Genomic DNA, 20,172 nt, shown 5'->3' with positions numbered 1-20,172 from the left:
ATTGACCTGTTGGAGTCCAGAGTAGGCCACCAAGATTACAGGGATGAAGCACCTCTCCTATGAGGAAAGGCTAAGAGAACTGGGATTGTTGAGCCTGGAAAAGAGAAGGCTTTGGGGTGACCTAATTGTGGCCTTCTAGTACCTGAAGGGAGCCTACAAGAAAGATGGAAAGAGACTATTTACAAGAGCATGTAGTGATAGAACAAGGGGGAATGGATCCAAACTGAGAATAGGTTTAGATTAGATATTTGGAAGAAATTCTTTCCTGTGAGGGTGGTGAGGTACTGGAACAGGTTGCCCAGAGCAGCTGTGGATGCCCCATCCCTGGAAGTGTTCAAGGCCAGGTTGGATGGGGCTTTGCACAACCTGGTCTAGTGAAAAGTATAATAATGTAACCAGCTGGTTAGGATGTCTGCTAGGAAGAGAATATGAATCTCTATTTTTACAGAGAGCAGAACAATCTGTGAAGGATGCAGCTCTGAGCAGCCTTGCTCAAGGCAGACTAAGCTGCACTACAACTGACAACACTGCGGGCTAGGGCACAGACACATGCAAAGCAATTGGATGAGAAAGCAAGAGCCTCGAACCCATGCAATGAGCCAGCACAGTTCTGTACCATAAAAGGGGATGCAAGGACTAGTATGTCTTAAGACATTTGACAAATATTTAGTGGAACTAATACAACTTAAATGAGGCAGTCTTTAAGCATAAGTCTCCCATTAATGAGAATTTTGAAGGGCCTCCTTGCACAAAGTTTTCATGCAAGTATATTTGGTAACAATTTTTTTAGTGCTCCCTCTACTCCTGCTCCTTCCTCTTTTGTAGCCCTAATTCTTGGTATTATAAAATCCCTCCCCATCAAGGCTAAATATTTTATCACAAGCCAAACAGCATGACACCAGATGAAAAATAAAAGCAGAAGCAGCAAATGAACCCTCAGGAACAATGATCCTATTTTTATGCAAACCCCATTATCTTGTCTTTAAGTGACTCAAAGTATGGAAAAATATACTACAGAGAACAACCCTGATCTGGTGGAGAATAAACATGGCAGCCTAACCAGTCCTTGAAGCGCAGTAGTTTCTATTTCTTTAGAGAACTGTAGCAATCGCGGTTTTCAGTTCTGTTTTCCACCCACCGCCCTCTCCTCTGCCTACCATCCCCAGTGACACATGAATAGTCTTAAGACATTGAAACACCATTTCTTGGAAAACAAATTTTCTGCTTGAACAGAACAGATTTGTCTGCATCAGAGGAAGCTACCTGAAAATTTCTGCTGCACAGCCTTCTATTCTCCTTTGACACATACAGAAAAAATCCCACCCTTAACTGCTAAAAACCTAAAATAAACGTAGAAAGAAAACGAGTTCGCCTAAGCATTGGTGCTCAGTGGGCCTTTCTTTAGTACCACATTGGTTTAGACCAATCTTACTATTTCTTCCATACTCAAGGGAAAAAAACAATCCACACTGGTGTAGAGACTAGGCAGCATAACTGCTCATTATCAAAGCTTATTAGCAAATGAGACACACCACCCCCAAAACAATAAAAAATAACGCAGAAAGGGAAGAGAGAGTGGCAACTTCATTGTCCGAGTTTCCACACCTACACTTCACACTGCTCACTGCTTCTTCCAATATATAAAAAGGGCTTTTAAAATTAAGTTCACCACTAGAAAGATGGTGCAAAACATTTAACTCCTCCAAGCACCACTCCTACAAGACCATATAAAAGGCACAGAATGATGGTGACATCACTGATGACCTAATCCTAATGACATAATAGAGACTCACCGAGTGTAGCAACAGCAATCAACAGGAAGCCATAACCCAAACAGAAAGACAAGGGCTTTCACACAGAGGAGGGCTAAACATGGCCCCCTTTCTCCATCTCGTTGACTCTTCAGGTCTTTGCAATCAGTGAGCACCATGAAAAGCTATAGGAACAGTGTCAGCCCATACCTTGCTCTCCAAGGCAAATTAAAGTCCTTCACTCAAAAATCTTTATAAAACATAATACTAAGTTACTACAGTAAAAGTCAGCTTCTCACTAAAGACCACGAGCCAAGTGTCACTGAAAAGCAAAGCCTATGCCAACACTTACATGTACGTTGCCAGGCTATCCACTGCATTTTACAGCTCAGATGAACAAAAATGGAAAGTTTGAGCTAATCCAGTCCTTGCTCTCGCCTTCTCTAGCAGGGCTGGCCTGGTGCCAGCATCCTATACCCCATGGGGAAGCTAGAGGCTGGGAGGGAGAGGTCGTCCCCAGGGGGCATAATGCTACTACCGAGGCAAGGGGCTCCTGCAGCTAGCCTCGAAGGAGCATGCCCCAGGGGCGTGCGGGGAGAGGCCTGCCACGAACCCCGGGGAAGGGCAGCAGGCCCAGGCCGCCCCACAACCCATCCAGTCCTCCACTCACCCTGGCGGCCCACGATCTCAGCCACATGGTCAGAGCTGGGCACGGGCACGCACTCGGTGGTGTTGACGCTCTTTCCGCAGAGCAACGCCGTCTGCTCGCCGCTGAGGCCCACCGAACCGCCGCCACTCAGGCCACCGCCGTAAGTGTGGGACAGCATTGCCGCCATCATGCCCTCAGGATCGTGCGCCCCGGCCGCTACCTCCTGCTCATCGAGAGCGGGCGAGAGCAGGACGGATCCCAACACCGGCAGAAGCGGGAGCGGCTGGGAGGGCGAGGAAGACATGGAGAGCAGCAGCAGCGCGGCCAGGTGGTCCTCTTCGTCCTCTTCCTCCAGCTCCAGATCTCCCTCGCCCCTCGCCGCCGCCTCCCCCGCTCCGCCAAGCTTCGGCTCCCCGAGGGAGTCCGGCGGAGGCGCCAAGCCCGCCCGCTGCCGGGCCACCCCCATCACTCCGCTGCCTCCGGCGGGCAGGCCATGGTCGCGGAAGCCGAGGCCGGAGATGTACTGCTGGAGCAGAGGCAGCGGGGGGGGGGGGGGGGGGGAGGAGGCGCGGCAGCTCGGCGGCACAGGAAGCCGTGGCGGCGCTGCTGCTCGGCATGGCGGGGAAGGCACGGCAGGCCGGCCAGGGTCTAGCGGCGCGGAGCCGCCATGCCGTGAGGAGCACGACCCGGACCCCAGGGGCAACACTCTCAGCAGACCTTCTACCCCATAACCCTCCCCACAACAGGCCTACAGACGGCGCTGGAATAGAGGGATCAGCGGGGAAGAGGTGATCCCGCCCCGCGCTCGCCGAATCGCCATTGGGCGGCAAAGCTGGTTCCTGGGTGGCGCCAGGGATGGATGGGGCCTGCGGGGTGCGGGGAGGCCCCGCCCTCGATCCCGCCGCCTCAGCGCTTCGGTGAGCCCTGGGACGGTGGGGTGCTGTGAATTAAGGTCCGGTGAGACGGGGTGAGCCCCAAAACAGACAAAAATGACACACACCGTCTGATGGACGTGGTGCCCTCTTTCCCCTCATACCTTGTTGTGTGTTTCCCCGCTGAGGTAAAGGCTCTGTGATTTGACAGTTACCATCCCCAACAGAGCCCATCTCCCTTCTCTGTAGTAAAAGCAAAGGCAATTGGCTGTGGACATCTTAATACAACCATAATAAAGTGCTTGAAGGTGATCTCTCACGGAGTTAGTTGCTTTATTAAACAGAGCATCTTCAAGGGCAGCCCAATGTGTCAGGGACATTGGTATGAGCACTGTGGCTTGAACAATTTATAGCCCATACTACAAATTAAAATCCAATAAAGCCTTTATAAAGTCTGTTTTAGGAATATCAAGTTCTTTCTACCGTGCTCATATTTGAGGTGATAGAATTGTATAATGACTTTGCAGTCAATAAAAAAATATGTAATGTCCAGACATCTTTTTATGAAAATCCTTTTCTTAGGATTTTTCTTCCTGAGAAGCTGAGATGCTCCAGGAACAAAATGTAAACAATGGTTATCTGCTGCTGTGGAATGCATCAGGTACATCTGTGATTGGCCCATCTTAGATGTTTATAATTAATGGCCAATCCCAGCCCAGTTAGCTTGGACTCTCTATCCGAGACACAAACTTTTATTATTCATTCCTTTCTATTCTTAGCTTAGCTAGCCTTCTGAGATGAAACTTTTCCTTCTATTCTTTTTAGTATAGTTTTAATGTAATATATATATAATAAAATAATAAATCAAGCCTTCTGAACATAGAGTCAACATCCTCGTCTCTTCCCTCACCTGAAAACCCCTGTGAACACCATCACCATGTAATTCTCCAAACTTCTGTCCATATAGGTTGTAAAATAGTTACATCAATCTATTGTCTGGAGTAGGCAGTACGGAAGGATTATGGGGTATATCAAATGTAGATGCAGGTGGAAGCCAGTTGATGTAGCTGAAGTTCTGCCTTTTGGTTCACTTCAATTTGCTCTTTTGAATGGCAAAATGAGCTCACAGCTTCAGGGCCATCCCTGCTGTGGTAGCAACATGACTTCACACACAACAAATGCTCCCCATAAATCCTACATGGTGATTCCTACCAAGGCCAGGTTGGATGAGGCTTTGAGCAACCTGGTCTACTGGAAGATGTCCCTGCCCCTGGCAGGGATCTTTACAATTCCTTCCAACCCAAAACATTACATGATTCTAGGATTCTATGGTCCTGGGAACTCTCTGGGGAACACATCCTGCTGCTCACCCATAAATGACCAGCTCATTTTTGAAACAGATTCGAAGTGTCTGGTTTCCAGCACTATCTTGTAAATTCCGAACATTTCCAAGGCATTTATAACCCCCAGGAGGACTATATTTCTAACGTGCAGGTAAAGTGAAGTCCCAGTTTCCTTAGCATTCTCCAAAATGATGTCTCACCAAAAATTGTTGGGATTCATTTATTCAGCTATACTGTCATACAGGGTCAGGGAAGTAAGTCCTGTACCTGGATCTATTTAACACCATCCCAATCCCTGCCATGACACCAGAAGTTGACCTTCTCCCAGAAGAGAAGAGGGACCTACAAGGTTCACACACATCTGAATCTCTCAGCCTAGTCTTACTCTTTTTTTTCCTGTTTTTGGTGGAACAAAGAGAAGATGTAGAGTGAGGTATAAATATCAAAGCAAGGATTATGTGCTTAACTGTAAACTGAGAAGGAAGATTAAGTCTGAAAAAAGAATTACTTACTTGGTGGCTTGTTGGGACCTGTTCCTCACAGCTCACTTCACACCAGGGAAGCTATTTTAACCCTCTGTCTTCCCCCATTGCTTCACTCACCCCCATCATGGCTGAAGGAATTTATTAAAGAACATCATTAAAAGCTGAACTACATTTTGATTGACCCAAGAGGGGTTGTTCAGGCTTGTCACATTTTCTTTCATAAAACACTACTTCATAAAATCATAGAATGGTTTGGGTCGGAAGGGACCTTCAAGATCATCTAGTTCCAACCCTCCCCTGCCTTGGGCAGATATGCCATTCACTAGATCAGGTTGCTCAGGGCCCCATCCAACCATGCCCCGAACACTTCCAGGGATGGGGCACCCACAAGTTCTCTGGGCAACTTGTTCCAGTGCTTCATCACCATTTGAGTAAAGAATTTCTTCCTAATATCTCCTCTAAACCTGCCCTCTTTCAGTTTAAAACCATTGCCCCTTTTCCTGTCACTATCTGCTTGTATAAAGAGCCCCTCTCTCTCCTTTTAATAAGCCCCTTAAGATACTGGCATGCTGCAATGAGGTCTCTCCGAAGCCTTCTCCTCTCCATGCTGGATAATCCCATGCCTTTCTTCATAGAAGAGAGGTGCACCAATCCTCTGATCATCTTTGTGGCCACCTCTGGACCCACTCTAACAGGTCCACATCTTTCTTGTGCTGAGGACCCGGACACAATACTCCAGTTGGGGTCTCAGAAGGGCATGCAGCGGGAGAATCACCTCCCTCGACCTGCTTGGCATGCGTCTTTTGCTGCAGCCCAGGATGTGGTTGGTCTTCTGGGCTGTGAACATACACTTGGCTCATGTCCAGCCTCTCATCCACCAGAACTCCCAAGTCCTTTTCCACAGGGCTGTTCTCAATGACTTCTTCTCCCAATCTATACTCATATCTGGGATTGCCACAGATGGCTTTCAGAATTCAAATAATATGTGCACTCCCCAATCAAAGGACTTGAGAAGGTACGACATGAGCATACGGACAGGTGTCTTGGATTGAAAGACAGGTGTCTGCTAAGGAAGGCAGGAGCCTCCCTTGGAATGGAGAATATGACCCCCTTCCCTCCAAATTATTTAAATTTTGAAATTAAGGGGCTTTCAGGCAGAGATATGAGAATAGGAGTAATGGAGTAACAGTTCTTTACTAGTATATATAACAAAGCAAACAAACAACAATAACTATGGTAGCAACAACAAACAGAACCAGAAACCCGGTAACAGCCTTCTCTGCCGCAGGCACTTTCCCCTTTGGTGTAGTGATGGTCACAGCTGGCAGGGGCGCTGGCGGGCTCTCGGTGGGCAGGGCAAGTGCGATAATTCCTCGCGGCTGCAGGGGGCACTCTGGTACGAGCTCAGACACCACGTGGTAATGGCGGACTTGACTGAGACGGGAAGGGATGGAAGAAAGGCTTGCTTTACAACCCCCAGGGGCAGCTGATCCCAGTGCCCCAGCAGGACTCTCAGGAGCAGCAAGCTAGGCCGGCAGGAATGAGCAACAATCCCAGGTGATAGACAAGATGTATCAAACTCCACAGCTGTAGCGAGAACCACGGGATGTCTTGGCAGGCTGGGGTGCGGGACTACAGTGTAGCGAAGACTCAGAGCATTGGAAAAGAAGTGGCAGGGGCAGGGCAGCGACAGCCCGGCTTCGAGCAGGGCAGAGGAAAGGCGGACTCGGAATCTCGGGGTTTTCCCCCTGAGGCACACAAGCAGATGGTGAAAAGTCCCTCTTTTAGTGAGGTAAGGTCCCAGTGTGTGAAAAAACAAAGTTCACTTTCCTGTAAAGATTTAAAAAGTTTAATAAAGGACAATAGGAGACAAAGACAATAAAACAAAGATTTAAGGCCAGATGCCTCTTGGCATTCAGCCAAGAGCACACCAGCTGTTTTGGAAGCACCCTTTATATATCCTTTCTATTGCATCAGCCTGTTACATATTCATAAACAATTATGCATATTAAACTTTTCCCCAAATTCATTTGCACATTTCAAGAACTGTTTAGCATGGCTTATCTTTGGGTCCACCTTTTTAGAGCATGTGTATTTCTTGGTTGTGGTTTTAGTCCGTTCTTATCACCGCCAGTTATGGGCTTTGGTCCATACTTTCTACCGATGGTAAGTGTTGATAGTCATATCAGTAGCAGGGGTCTTCATCACATGTTCCTTGAATATTATCCCAACCAAGCAGGCATTTTAACACAAGCATATCTATATCAGCTATTTCAGTACTATGTCTAAGCATAATGAACAAGAGAATTAAAAACTATATCTTTATAGCAAAGTTACTTTAACATTATATATATAGCATATGTCTTGGTTTGAAAAGACAGGTGTCTGCTAAGGAAGGCAGGAGCCTCCCCTGAAATGGAAAATGTAAACCACCTCCCTCTGAATTGTTATAATGTTGAAATTAAGGGGGGCTCTCAGGCAAAGATATGGGAGCAGGAATAACAGTTCTTTATTAGGGAAGAAAATTAAAAAAAATAAAATAATCAATGCAGTAGTACAAAACAACACTGTTAGAGTCAGAATACAACCTGACACCCTGTGAATCAGTAGCAGTCCAATTAAATGGTGGCTGCAGTCCTCCTGGAGTGACAGATGTGGTTATGTTGAAACTGATCCTGTAAAAGGGTGTAGTCTTCCTCTTCATCTACACCCAGTGGTGGTGTAGATGGGCCTGGTCTTCCTCTGGGAATCCAGTGAAGAAGAAAGCTGTTCTTCTGGGAATCCAGTGGAAAAGGCTGCCTATGGTCTTCCAAATCTTTGATTATATCCAGTTAGGAATGCTTGGCTCCTCCCTCTTGGTGGAGCTTCTCACAATGGGATGCTGTAATTTTATCAGTCATGCAGTGAGACACAATGGTCCATTTAACAGAAGGTATCTCCCTGGAGGGAGGATTGGTTTGTGGAAGAGATAAAGAAAACTGCCCAATTAACAGAAGATAACTGCTCCACAGATAGGAATAGAATACACACGCTTATTTCCAACCTAAGACAGCACCCATTTTAATATTTGCAAAAAGCCAATATTATAATATATATCTATAACAACCACCCCTTCTTTTTTATAAATAATTTGACTTGAGCAAAAATTCTTGTTTTCTAACCTCCATTATTTTTTCATTTTTTTCACAAATCAATTTTGCATCTTCAAAGGGTCTTCCATATTATTTTTTTTCTTTAACACCATGATTTTTTGTGCCATTCCAGATGTAGCCAATTTTGGGTCCATAGGTATTGTTACCACTTGCATGCCTTGGACTACGCTGGTGATTAGCCAAATAAAACAGGAGATCAAGCAAGGAAGAAATATCAAACCAGCTGTAGCACATAAAAGGAAGAAGCCTAATTTCTTCCACCATTTGATCCCCAATACATTATCCCACCAGCTAGTGTTTAGCATTGGTTCACAGTTTTGGACTGGTACATGGGCTATTTTTCTGATATTCTTGGCTATATCCAAGATGGCATTTCAATAGTCATCTATTTTCAAACAATGTGATGTATTAAATTTTTCAGAAACACCCCCTTCTTCAGCTAATAAATAGTCTAAAGCCAAACTATTTTGATACACCGCAGCTCTTGTCTGGCTTTGTTGACTCGATATTAATTCCAATGTCTGACCAGTTCTGTTATTATCGTTGCAACTGCTTGGAGTCTTGTAATACAATTTACACATAAATTGGGGTTCGATATCCCCAACTCCCATCTTGTGCCCAGGTGGCTGGCCCATATGTTTCCAATATGCATTCAGGAGGGCATTCCTCATCTCCCCATTTTTGAAATCCTCTGATCAATTCTCTTTTATTTCTTTTTAGGTCCTCATAAATTGGTACTCCTAATTGATCTGCATCTGGTCCTGGCAAAAGAAAAAATCCTAGCTGTATGATTCCCAGAGTGCAACTCCCTTTCCACAAGGAGGGGAGTCTTGGGTATGTTCTTTTCCCACATATCCAAAATAAGCCATCTGGTGCTTTCCAATAATAATTTTTCTGTTTATTTATATTCTCCCAAAATTTGGGTATTTTTGGGATTCCAAAATAAGGATCCTTACCTGTATCATTACATTGTAAAGTCTAATTTCGTTATTATACTTGCAGTTTTTTTCTTTTGTTTTTCTCTGAGTCCAATGCAGTTGGTTCCTCTGGAATCCACCATGTAAAAGTTCCATTACTGACTTTATATCTCTTACAGAGAGTATTTCCTACTTCGTTAAAAAAAACTTTTCTGATGCACCAGAGACATTCTTCTCCTATCACTGTTGAACTTAGAATCCACCCTTCTAGTCAGTTTCCCCTCCTTATATTTGTCCGATTCCATTTAAGGAGTTCAACTGAACCTAAGCTACTGCCTTTCCACTGCCATTCCTCTATCATCAAAGCCCCTCCACAGACCCAACGGTTATGTTAAGTCCCTTACTTATTCTTTCCTCCAATTCCACAAACAGGTTTTCCCCAAATCTCGAGATATCTATTTCCTTTTCTAGTTGTTGTTTAAGTTGCATATACAAATCTTGATGTGGGGTTGACAGAGTTAGATTACTGCACTGGCTTTGCCTTTTCGTTCACTAATTGTTCTTTTACCAAATTTTGGACTCCACCCCTAAGGATTAATGTGAAACTGTCCTGGTTTAGGGCAAATTCGGGAGAAAACCTCCAAAAGGGGGCCCCTCCAGAAAGCAAACCCACACGGCCCCTCCCCCCAACCAGTTCGGGAAGGATTCCTCAGAGAGAAGTGGAAAGAACCTGTTTATTTAACAGGCACAGCACCCCCCAGCATACAAAATGAACAATACCAAATGACAACACTCTTTCACCGCTCTGAAAAAAGATGACAAATTCAGAAAGTCTCTCTCGGGGGTGGTCGCTCTAAGTCCCTCTGGCGCTAGGGCAGCTGCTGCAGCCACAAGGTGCAAACTCTCGGTGTTTCCCAGGTCCCAGTCCAGAGCAGGTTCGAGTAGGTCCAAATAAAAGGGAAAGGAGAAACAGTCCAGGAAGAAATTTGGACTGCTTAGCTAAACTAACTAATGAGCAGAAGCAAAAAGCAAGAGCAAAGCAGAAGCAAGAGCAAGAGCAAAGCAAAAAGCCAAGCAAAAAGCAAAAGCAGCACTATGTACTGCCCCGTCTGTGTGTCCCGCCAGCCCTGGGGGAGCGGCTGATAGCAAAACCAAAACATTTACTCTTCACAGCCAGTCTTGAAGGCACAGAACATGATATCCAGCATAAACAGAACACACGAATGGGGATACAAGCATCATAACATCACCCTAGCACAGTGACATTATGCCATCTCTCCCCTTTTGGACATTCACTTCCTAACCTATTACCACTTGTTCCTCAGTTTTCCACAATCCAGTATTTTTTCCCGTTCTGCATACAGGCACCTAATTTGAATGGGTTCCTGTCTTGCTTTACAAGACGGGTGTCTGCTAGGGAAGGCAGAAAACAAAACCTCCCTTGGAATGGAGAATGTACACCCCCTCCCTCCAAATTATTTGAATCGTGAAATCAAGGGTCTCTCAGGCAACGATATGGGAATAGGAATAACAGTTCTTTACTAGTATGTATAATAAAGTAAATAAACAACAACTATGGCATTAACAACAAACAGAACCCGGAACCCAGTAACAGCCTTTCAGCTGCGGCACTTTTCCCTTTGGTGTAGTTATGGTCACAGCCAGCAGGGGTTCTGGCAGGCTCCCGGTGGACAGGGCAGGTGTGATGACCCCCACGTGGCTGCAGGGGTCCCTCCGGTGCAGTCTTGGGGAGCACATGGCAATGGTGGCTTTGTCCGAAGACAGGAAGGGATGGAAGAGAGTCTCCGCTTCACAAAACCCTGGGGCAGCTGGCTCTGGTGCCTGTAGTAGGACTCTAGGAAAGCAGCAAGCTGGGCCGGCAGGATGTCTCGGCAGACAGGGGGGTGAGGGGCTCCCAACAGGGCAGGGAGAGCCGAGCTCAGGATCCCAACCACCCGAGCAGAGCAGGATAGGTCTCTCTTTTAGTGAGGTAGGTGTTAATAAGGTCCCAGTTCAGTGGCTGTTCTCATGAGCGGAGGCTCACCCTATGGCAGAAGAAGCAGCTCTGGTCCGGGCTCTGGCAGCAGCAGTGGAAACTTCCTTTCCCAAGAGCAGAGGCTCCGATCCTTCTCCTCTGAGAAAAAAAACAAACTGAGAGAGGGGCAGCAGCTTAGCCCAGCCCCTTCCCCCAAGGGAAAACTCCCAAAAAACAACAGTTCCCCCTTTGTCCCAAGCACCCAGACATCAGCTCCCATCAGCAACTCAATGGGAAGAAATTCCTTGGGTGAAAAATGCATATTTATATGATTGGCTCTTTGCAAATATTAAAATGAGTATTATATGTGTTATGTTGTATTAATCTTTTTAAGTAGTGTGGTAAATATAGGTTTTAGGCTATAGCATAATATTAAAATAGAAAATTTGTGATGTAAGATAGTTTTTGTAACTAGCTCAAGGAATGGATAAGATAATCAAGAAATTGTTTGCACAGACATAACAGCAACAAGACACCAAGATCTCAAGAGAAGAATTATTGCCTCCTTATTGGGAAGGCCCAGACTTTGAGGGGCCAAAAAGACTGATTAACAAGATGAGGGGGGGAGGTTGACAGTAAACAGAAAAATCCCTGGTTTGAAAGGAATATTTGAATAATATATGAGATATATGAAGATGAAATAGGCTATTGCTTTTAAGGGTTAATTCTTTGTTAGGAAAACGTGCTTTGTGGCAGAGCAAAGCACCCGGATGTCCATAATTCTTTGGTTTCTATTGTCTTTTATTGTTCTGTCTTTAATTGTCCAAATTCCTATTGTCCTAATTTTTAATAATATTTTCATTACTATTTTATTACTATTAAACTTCTAAAATTTTAACACAAGTGAATGGCGTTTTTCACGCCCAGATGATAAGGAATAAACAGAAAAGAAGACCCAACCTTCAACAGCTATAGCAGTGACTGTTGACATGGGTGTAATAAAAAAGGAACCTCGTTTTCTTTTCATGTAAAACTTCCAGTAGCATTTATGACAGATATTGCTGGTATCCTGAAAGGGAAAAGACAACAAATGAGTGACAGAAAAAGGAATAACAGAGTTCCGGTATGGCTTGTAATCCCACCTCCCTTGCTTATGGGGCTGCTGCCCATAGCAGGTGTATATGATCTTCTTGGTGGCGAGTACAGTGGACAATCTGGGCTTGCTTTCTATCTCATCGTCACTTCCTTTTTGCTAATTTCCAGGCAAATAGTTTTGTGACTCCTTAACTGTAGTTTCCCACCATTCCTCAAATATCTCCCATTCAACATGCACTAGTTATTCCCATCCACAAAGCAAAGTTATTATTTCACTTGTTCTTAGTTCTATCTGGATAGGGAATAGATTTGGTTCTTGATACTTCATGCAATGCGAGTGTTGACTTTGTGAACTACAATACCAATTTTTTTCCACAATTTAAACATTTACTTATAACCCAGCTAGCATGTCTGGTGTTGGGATGAATCAGACAGTGTACATGGTATGGCACTGATGGAAGTTGTAATTCCCCCTCTTCTTTATAGAAGTCACAGGCTAAGGCCAGAATATGTAGCAGGCTCCATGGAGTTGGCTAGGGCCCTATGGAGGGCCGAGGCTTAACGATAGGAATTGCTGACTCATGATGAAATAGCAAAATAAGCTCCTGTCTTCCGCCTTTCAGACCCTAGCTTAATTCTGTAACCCCATAGGTCACTTTCCCCTAACCCCTCCTATTGGACAAGTTTGGATCCCTTTATACCCTATAAAAAAGGGGCTGTTTTAACCCATTCGGCAGAAGAAGAGCTGTTGCTGGAACCCTTCACAGACCCCTCAATAAAACCATCGCTGTGGAACCCCAGGACATTTTCTTCTCCTCTCTCGCATCTGCTTCCCCACTAGCCTGCCAGGTGCCTTAGCAAGCAAAGAGCTGGAATCCTAAGAGAGCTGAATCACTAAAGAGTTGTTATCCTTTGGGCTTGCTAAGGTAGCCACGGCTATGAGCGGCCTGGGTATTCGGACAGTCTGTCCCTGGGAGGGATTGAGCTATCCGGCTCGTACTGCCTGCTCGGGGGCAAAACCAGCCCTGCAGGCTGCCGGGTTTACCTGACGCATCGAACAGGAGGAGAATACCTCAGGAGAGTAGCGTTTTCCTTGGAAAACAGTAACTGCCTTCAGAACACGGCGTCCTCTTGTGGAGAGAGCTCTTCGTTTTAGAAGATCTCTGCAGGGGGTGTCACTTCGACACTCAGAAATTTACATCTGAACGAAATTGTTCGAAGAGACTGATGAAAGCAGACTACCTTCCAGCAGTCCTCGGACCCCACACGGCTGAAGAAGTGTAAGTTTTAAATCAGCCTCTATTGCGTGCTTTTTTCTTTGGGTCCTAATTCCCTTTTTGGTTTTTTTTTTTTTCTTTTTTTTCCTCATTTTTGTCTGCTGGAAGGGACACGTTAATATGGGATCAAAACTTAGTACTTTGAAACGATCCCAGAACGAGAGAGATTTATATTTACTAGTCCTTTCTTCCCCCGCCCAACCCCCCAAACACGGCCTCCCCCTTATCTGAGAGCGCAGCCATGCCCTTTCCCTCTGGCTCGGGTTCCCACCCCCCTCCTGTCCTCCCCCCCACCCCTCCCGCTCTCACCCCCACCCATATCGCCATTTCCCCCGCCCCCGCTGCAGCCCCCCCCACGGTGGCTCTGCCTCCCTCCGCCGCGGCTGCCCCCATCCCCGCCGCTGGTCCCCGATCCCAGCCCCGACCTCTGCTACCACCGCTCTCGTGTCTGCTTGTATCCCCGCCCCCACCCCTTCCTGCCTGCCACATAAGGCTGTCCCCCTGCGTGCTGCCACACCACAGCTCTGGCACGCCACCCTGTACCCACGGCACCCCAGACCGGTCTCACTGTCCCCTCACCCCCGCTCCCCCCTTACCCCCACCCCCAGCTTCCCAGCCCCCCACCCACCCTCAATATCACCCAAGCGGAATCCCAGACAATTCCCACGGTACCACTCCTCTCCCCCAGTCCTGTGCATGCTGTGCTGCCATCCAAGCGAAATGGTGCCTCCCTCTGGCCAAGCTATGCCATGTGCCTCCTCACAGCCCCCTAAGCCCTTGAAAAATCCCACTTCTACATGCCATAAAAAGGAAAGGACACGGACTGCTCGCTCTCACTCCTCCTCCTTGGACAACAGTAGTTCCAGTGACTCTGATTTTAATACAGTGGACATTGATCCATGGGCTCTAATTAAGATAGAAGCGACTAAGACAGGTGATTGGCAGATGGTGCAGAAAATGAATGCTTTCCATGTAGAGTATAGACAGGGAAGAAATGGCGAGGAATCTGCTACAAAGATGTGGAAACCAAACTCAAATAAGGAACTCATACAATTAAGAAATATAGCCAAAGAACATGGCAGAGGCTCACATAATTTTAGAAACTTCTTAGAAGCTATGTTCTCAGCACATGTTTTACTTCCCCACAATATTAAAAATATTTCCCATTGCCTCCTGTCCCCAGCAGAATATATGTTATGTGAAAGGCATTGGAAAAAACAATTAAAAACATTATCAGACTCATATTCCGCAGATGTTGATAAGACAAATTTTACAGTAGAACAGCTGGCTGGGGAAGGGGATTTACAGAAACCTGGGGACCAAATGGAAAATTTGAACAAAGAGGCACTGCAAGATGTGGCACTTGCAGCAAAAACCTCCTTACTTCTCATACATGACGATTCAATGCCGACAATGCATTTTTCTACTATTAAACAAGGAGTAGATGAAAGCTTTATCAAATTTGTGGACAGAATTAAAGATGCTCTGGAAAAACAGATAGAGAGCTCAGAGGCAAGAAAGGAACTCTTATGTAAGCTTGCCATGAGTAACTCAAACAAACAATGCAAAGCGATTCTGAGGTCTTAACCCTTGGATACAGACCCTACCATAGAGCAAATGCAGGAATGCTGTACACATCACATGTCAACTGAAAATACAGTGGCCCAAGCAGTTGCTAAGGGTATTGCTGAAGGAGTTTCTGGTGCATATGCAGTAATGGCTTCTAAAGACCATGCCCATTGCTTTCACTGTGGAGATTTTGGACATTTTATAAAGGACTGCCCAGACAGGTCACCTACCTGAGACACTCGTAACACATATCAAAGACCCCAAAATCAGCAGTACTACCAGCAGTGTCCGGGAAACACCTCACACAGCCCAGTGGAGCCCCGGGCTATGACAACAAATCAAAGGTCACCCAGACCCAACCACACACCATCCCAGGAGGTTCCAGACCACAAGAAGAGGATCCAACACACGGGGTGATACAGATGGGAACCCGCCGCCAACTGGTAACTCCTCTGTCCATTGACTTTAATAATGAGAATGTTTATTGTGTTCCCACAGGCAAATATGGGCCAAAAGGTGGTCCTTTGGACATCTTAATTTAGGTGACTCTCTTAATAGCCCAAAGGAAATTTTTGTTGTTCCAGAAGTGCATACAGTGCACCTGGGACAAGAGATTCTTGTCCAGGTATACTGCATGGACTTACCATTTTTCCTTTCAAAGGGAACTCCAATCGCACAAGCCTTTTTACTCCCAAAGAATCACAGGGAACAGATTCCTCTTAACCCTACAGCAATGTGGGCACAAGTCGTGGGACCAACCAAGCCTACCATCGAGTGCGGCCTTACCTGCAGAGGGAAGAAGATCCACCTACCGGGGATGCTGGACACCGGTGCTGATGTGACCATCATCGCTCACTCTGAATGGCCAGCACGCTGGGATCTACAACCTGTTGCAGGCATGATTTCAGGGATTGGTGGAGCTACGGTATCCATGCGAAGCAAGAACAACATCCTCGTCGAAGGGCCTGAAGGCAATCTGGCAACCATCCACCCATTTGTGGTAAGGGCCCCCATCACCCTTTGGGGCAGGGATGTTCTATCCCAGTGGGGGGCTTCCCTATGTATTCCAAGTTGGGATTTCTAATTGGGGCCACTGAGCAACATGCACTGCCAGATACACCTTGTCTCACCTGGAAATGCCATGGCCCAATCTGGATTGAACAGTGGCCCCTCTCTAAAGCCAAGCTGCACGCACTACACACCCTCGTGGAAGAACAGCTCACTAAAGGCCACATCGTCGAATCCCCCAGCCCTTGGAACTCTCCAGTCTTCGTACTGCAAAGCCTGGAACAAACAGGTGGAGGCTCCTCCATGACCTTCACAAAATTAACAAGGTCATTGAGGACATGGGCCCCCTCCAGCCTGGCCTGCCCTCCCCATCGATGCTGCCTAGAGACTGGACACTTGCTATCAAGGATATTAAGGACTGTTTCTTCAGCATTCCGCTGCACCCTCAGGACGCTCCAGGGCTTGCTTTCTCCGTTCCCTCTCTTTACAAAGAGGCCCCACTCAAAAGATATCATTGGCTTTTTCTTCCCAAAGGACTAAAAACCAGTCCCACTATTTGCCAGTGGTACGTGGCTCACATCCTGTTTCCCGTTCGGAAATTATTTCCAGATGCTATCATCCACCACTATATGGATGATATCCTGGTTTGTGCATCAGATAAAGCTTACTTGGACAAAAAAGTTAAAAGGACCATTGAAACCATAGAAAAGGCAGGATTTGAGATCCGTGAGGGCAAAATACAGTACACCAACCCATGGAATTACCGTGGAGTCCAGATCCGGGAAAGAATCATCGTACCCCAGCAGCTCGCCATCCGAGACAACCCAAAAACCCTGAGAGACTTACACAGCCTTTGCGGATCCATCAACTGGGTATGTCCACTGCTAGGAATTACAACAGAGGACCTTGCTCCCCTGTTCAATCTTCTTCGTGGCAATAAAGACCTGGACTCTCCATGCACTCTCACAACAGAAGCCCGAGGTGCCATCACCACGCTCCAGGAAGCCCTGTCTTCATGCAAAGCCCATCGCTTTGAGCCCAGCCTGCCTTTCCAGTTTGTCATCCTGGGAAAAGCACCTCGATTCTATGGACTGATTTTCCAATGGGACTTTCAGCTTTGAGACCCTTTGCTGATACTGGAATGGATTTTTACAAACAACCAAGCTACAAAGACAGTTACCACCTTCCAGGAAATCATGGCACATCTAATAAAAAAGGCTAGAACTCGCCTCCACTTTCTTGCACGGTGTGAGTTGGAATGCATATACTTGCCAATAACCACTGGGGACTTGGAGGATTTGCTCCAGACCAATGAAAATCTCCAGTTTGCCCTAGATAGCTATACAGGCCAAATTTAAGTTGAGATCCCAAAACACAAACTTTTTAATCCTGATGTAATCTTTCATTTGACCCCAAAATTAGTCCAAAGTAGAACACCTCTCAAAGCTCTAACCATCTTTACAGATGGCTCAGGGTCTTCCCACAAGTCTGTAATGACATGGAAAGACCCTCAGACACAAAAATGGGAATCTGACATGAAAATAGTGGAGGCATCGCCACAGATTGCTGAGTTAGCAGCTGTTGTCAGAGCCTTTGAAAAGTTCAAAAACGAACCCTTCAATCTGTTTACAGATTCAGCTTATGTTGCTGGTATAGCTATGAGAGTGGAACATGCTCTTCTCAAAGAGGTTTGCAATCCAAAGTTGTACCAGTTGATTTCTACATTAACACGCTTAATCTCCCACAGAAAGCAACCTTACCATATAATGCATGGGAGGTCACACACTGACCTCCCAGGTATCATCGTAGAAGGGAACAGGAAAGCAGATGCATTAGCCATGGCAGTATAAACTGCTAATGTCCCTAACATCTTTGCCCAGGCAAAGTTGTCTCATGCATTTTTTCATCAAAATGTACCTGCCCTTATGAGAATGTTCAAGCTCTCAAAAAATCAGGCAAAAGCTATTGTTGCTACATGTCCGAGCTGTCAAAACTATCAGATACCATCTATGGGGACGGGAGTCAATCCCCGAGGTCTGAACAGCTGACAGTTGTGGCAGACAGCTGTAAGTCATTTCACACCTTTTGAAAGGTCAAAATGCGTGCATGTATCGGTCGACATGTTTTCAGGAGCAGTAGTTGCATCATCACATCCAGGAGAATCTACGCAGCACACAATAAAACACTTTCTCCTCACCTTTGCCCCCCTGGGAGTACCAAAGGAGATTGAAACAGATAATGGACCAGCCTATACCTCCCACAAGTTAAAGGAGTTCTTCAGTGAATGGGGAATAGCACACAAGACCAGCATACCTGTAAACCCCACAGGACAATCCATCATGGAAAGGACACATCAAACCCTCAAAAGAGTCTTCAATCAAGAGAACATAGACAAGAGAATCACATCCCCAGTGGAAAGACTTTGCAAGGCTCTCTACATCATCAACTTCCTGAACTGTACAACATCAGAACCTGAACCACCAATACTTCGCCACTTTGCAAATACCACCCAAGCTAAGCTCACTGAGAAACCACCTGTGCTCATGAAGGACCCTGAAACACACCAAATTTCTGGGCCTTTCCAGTTGATTACCTGAGACAGAGGATATGTGTACATGCTACTACCATCTGGTCCAAGGTGATACCCAGGAAAAAATATAAAACCAGACCTAGTCACTGCAAATGCTACTCCTACAAACGGTGACAAGAACTCTCCTGAGTCAAACAGAAGACCTCCTCAAAACCAAACCAATTCAGCCTGCAGATGAAGACGTCGCCGAATACCCACAAACACAAGAACAGACCGCCCCATTGTTTTGCGGAGATATAGCTAAAAACTCTACAACTTTGTGAAAGTTGTAAAGTCGGTATGTTTATTACAGCGCTGGATGCATGCGGAGATTACTTGCTTTAAAAGGCATGCGTACCTCTGGGAACTTCAGGTCCCTTTTTATCCCTCTCTCAGATACATATGCATACAATTTTACAATAGGTTCAAACATATTCATTTTTACGAATTTTGCGTGACATTTACCGCTAGTTCTTCTTTATCGGAAAGAATTCCTAGGTCAGGTTGACTTGCTCTCACAGCAGTCTCTGTCTCTATCACCTTCTGTCTCCCTTCCTTTATCTCTGTCCTTCACTGAATCTCTGAGCCTAGGCTTTTCAGTCAGGCTACATAGCTATGTTTCAAACTACAGAATTAACTCGAAGATGTACATTTCGCCTAAATCAAAATGGATTTCTACCCTGGAAAATTTTCTACTTTGTCTCCATTCTCTCTTTTCTTAAAAAGGAGGAAGTAAATTCTTTTACTTCATGCAAATTCTTATGACAATAAGTATACTTTTGTGCTTTGCTATTTACGTTTGATGAGGAAGTTCACACAGCTATGCGCTATAGTATTCTCTAATTCTAAATTAGCAATATAATGGATAATTTTAAATGTATTCTAACTAATATTAACAAAACTACAATTGGATGACACAACTTATTAAAGATTCTATTTGCAGTTGCTGACTACTTAAAGATCACATTTCACCAGTGATGATCTGCATTTTGTTTTATTCTTTGCAGAATTCTAGTTATTTCTTTTTGTATCATGTTGGACAGTTCTCTGCTTTCTTGAGTTTTTCTTCAAGATCTCTAGTAGGCTTTGGTGCTTAATTAATAATGTAAGGTCTATTCTAAGAGGAGTAGGTGATAGTCTACGATTCATTGTGTAATTGGTTTTAATCAAGTGGTGGGATGTCACTAGGGCTAAGTACGAAAAACTACACTCGATAATCTTAACAAATTACAAATACAAAAATTAAAACGACTTCTTAAAAAAAATAAAATTCTTAAAATGACTTTTCATTCACTTTTCGTGCTCACATTCTATGTTCTGAAGGGTAGAACACTGTTTTTTCATGATTTAATCTTAGTGCAATGATGGGATGGAAAATGTAAACAGTGGCATTACGTATGGTGAGCACAAAGGCAGTGGCCACGTTAGAAGTAGGATCATAGGTGAAATTTACTATAGTCTACTAGGACTGAAACTTCTTTTCAAAATCAATCGCATAATCCCAGACAAT

The 20,172-nt window shown here is 45.3% G+C and overlaps 1 protein-coding gene and 2 long non-coding RNA genes across 4 annotated transcripts in view; 1 reads left to right on the top strand and 2 right to left on the bottom strand.

Moving 5' to 3' along the window:
- LOC132086124 (RNA-binding E3 ubiquitin-protein ligase MEX3C-like) overlaps nucleotides 1-3,165 on the bottom strand; it is a 30,604-nt gene extending 27,439 nt beyond the window's left edge. Inside the window, exon 1 of the mRNA XM_059491582.1 lies at nucleotides 2,422-3,165. Within this exon, the coding sequence (XP_059347565.1) occupies nucleotides 2,422-2,866 (445 nt within the window). The 5' untranslated portion in view covers nucleotides 2,867-3,165. The remainder of the gene's footprint in view (nucleotides 1-2,421) is intronic.
- A 6,724-nt stretch (nucleotides 3,166-9,889) lies between these two features.
- On the bottom strand, nucleotides 9,890-13,503 carry LOC132086118 (uncharacterized). The gene is made up of 3 exons (XR_009420362.1): nucleotides 13,285-13,503; nucleotides 12,105-12,213; nucleotides 9,890-11,303 (listed from the first exon to the last, which is right to left on the bottom strand). It is a non-coding gene; the product is annotated as an uncharacterized LOC132086118 (long non-coding RNA).
- LOC132086119 (uncharacterized) lies at nucleotides 13,285-19,932 on the top strand. 2 transcript variants are annotated; one of them, XR_009420363.1, is made up of 2 exons: nucleotides 13,285-13,519; nucleotides 15,747-19,932. It is a non-coding gene; the product is annotated as an uncharacterized LOC132086119 (long non-coding RNA). The 2 variants fall into 2 exon arrangements; XR_009420364.1 differs by having other exon boundaries at nucleotides 13,311-13,519; nucleotides 15,584-19,932.
- Nucleotides 19,933-20,172: the final 240 nt, after the last annotated feature.

The sequence above is a fragment of the Ammospiza nelsoni genome, chromosome W, assembly GCF_027579445.1.
Source record: "Ammospiza nelsoni isolate bAmmNel1 chromosome W, bAmmNel1.pri, whole genome shotgun sequence".
Classification (NCBI taxonomy): domain Eukaryota; kingdom Metazoa; phylum Chordata; class Aves; order Passeriformes; family Passerellidae; genus Ammospiza; species Ammospiza nelsoni.
The sequence above is the reverse complement of the archived record's forward strand: the minus strand, read 5'-3'. Positions and strand labels throughout refer to the sequence as shown.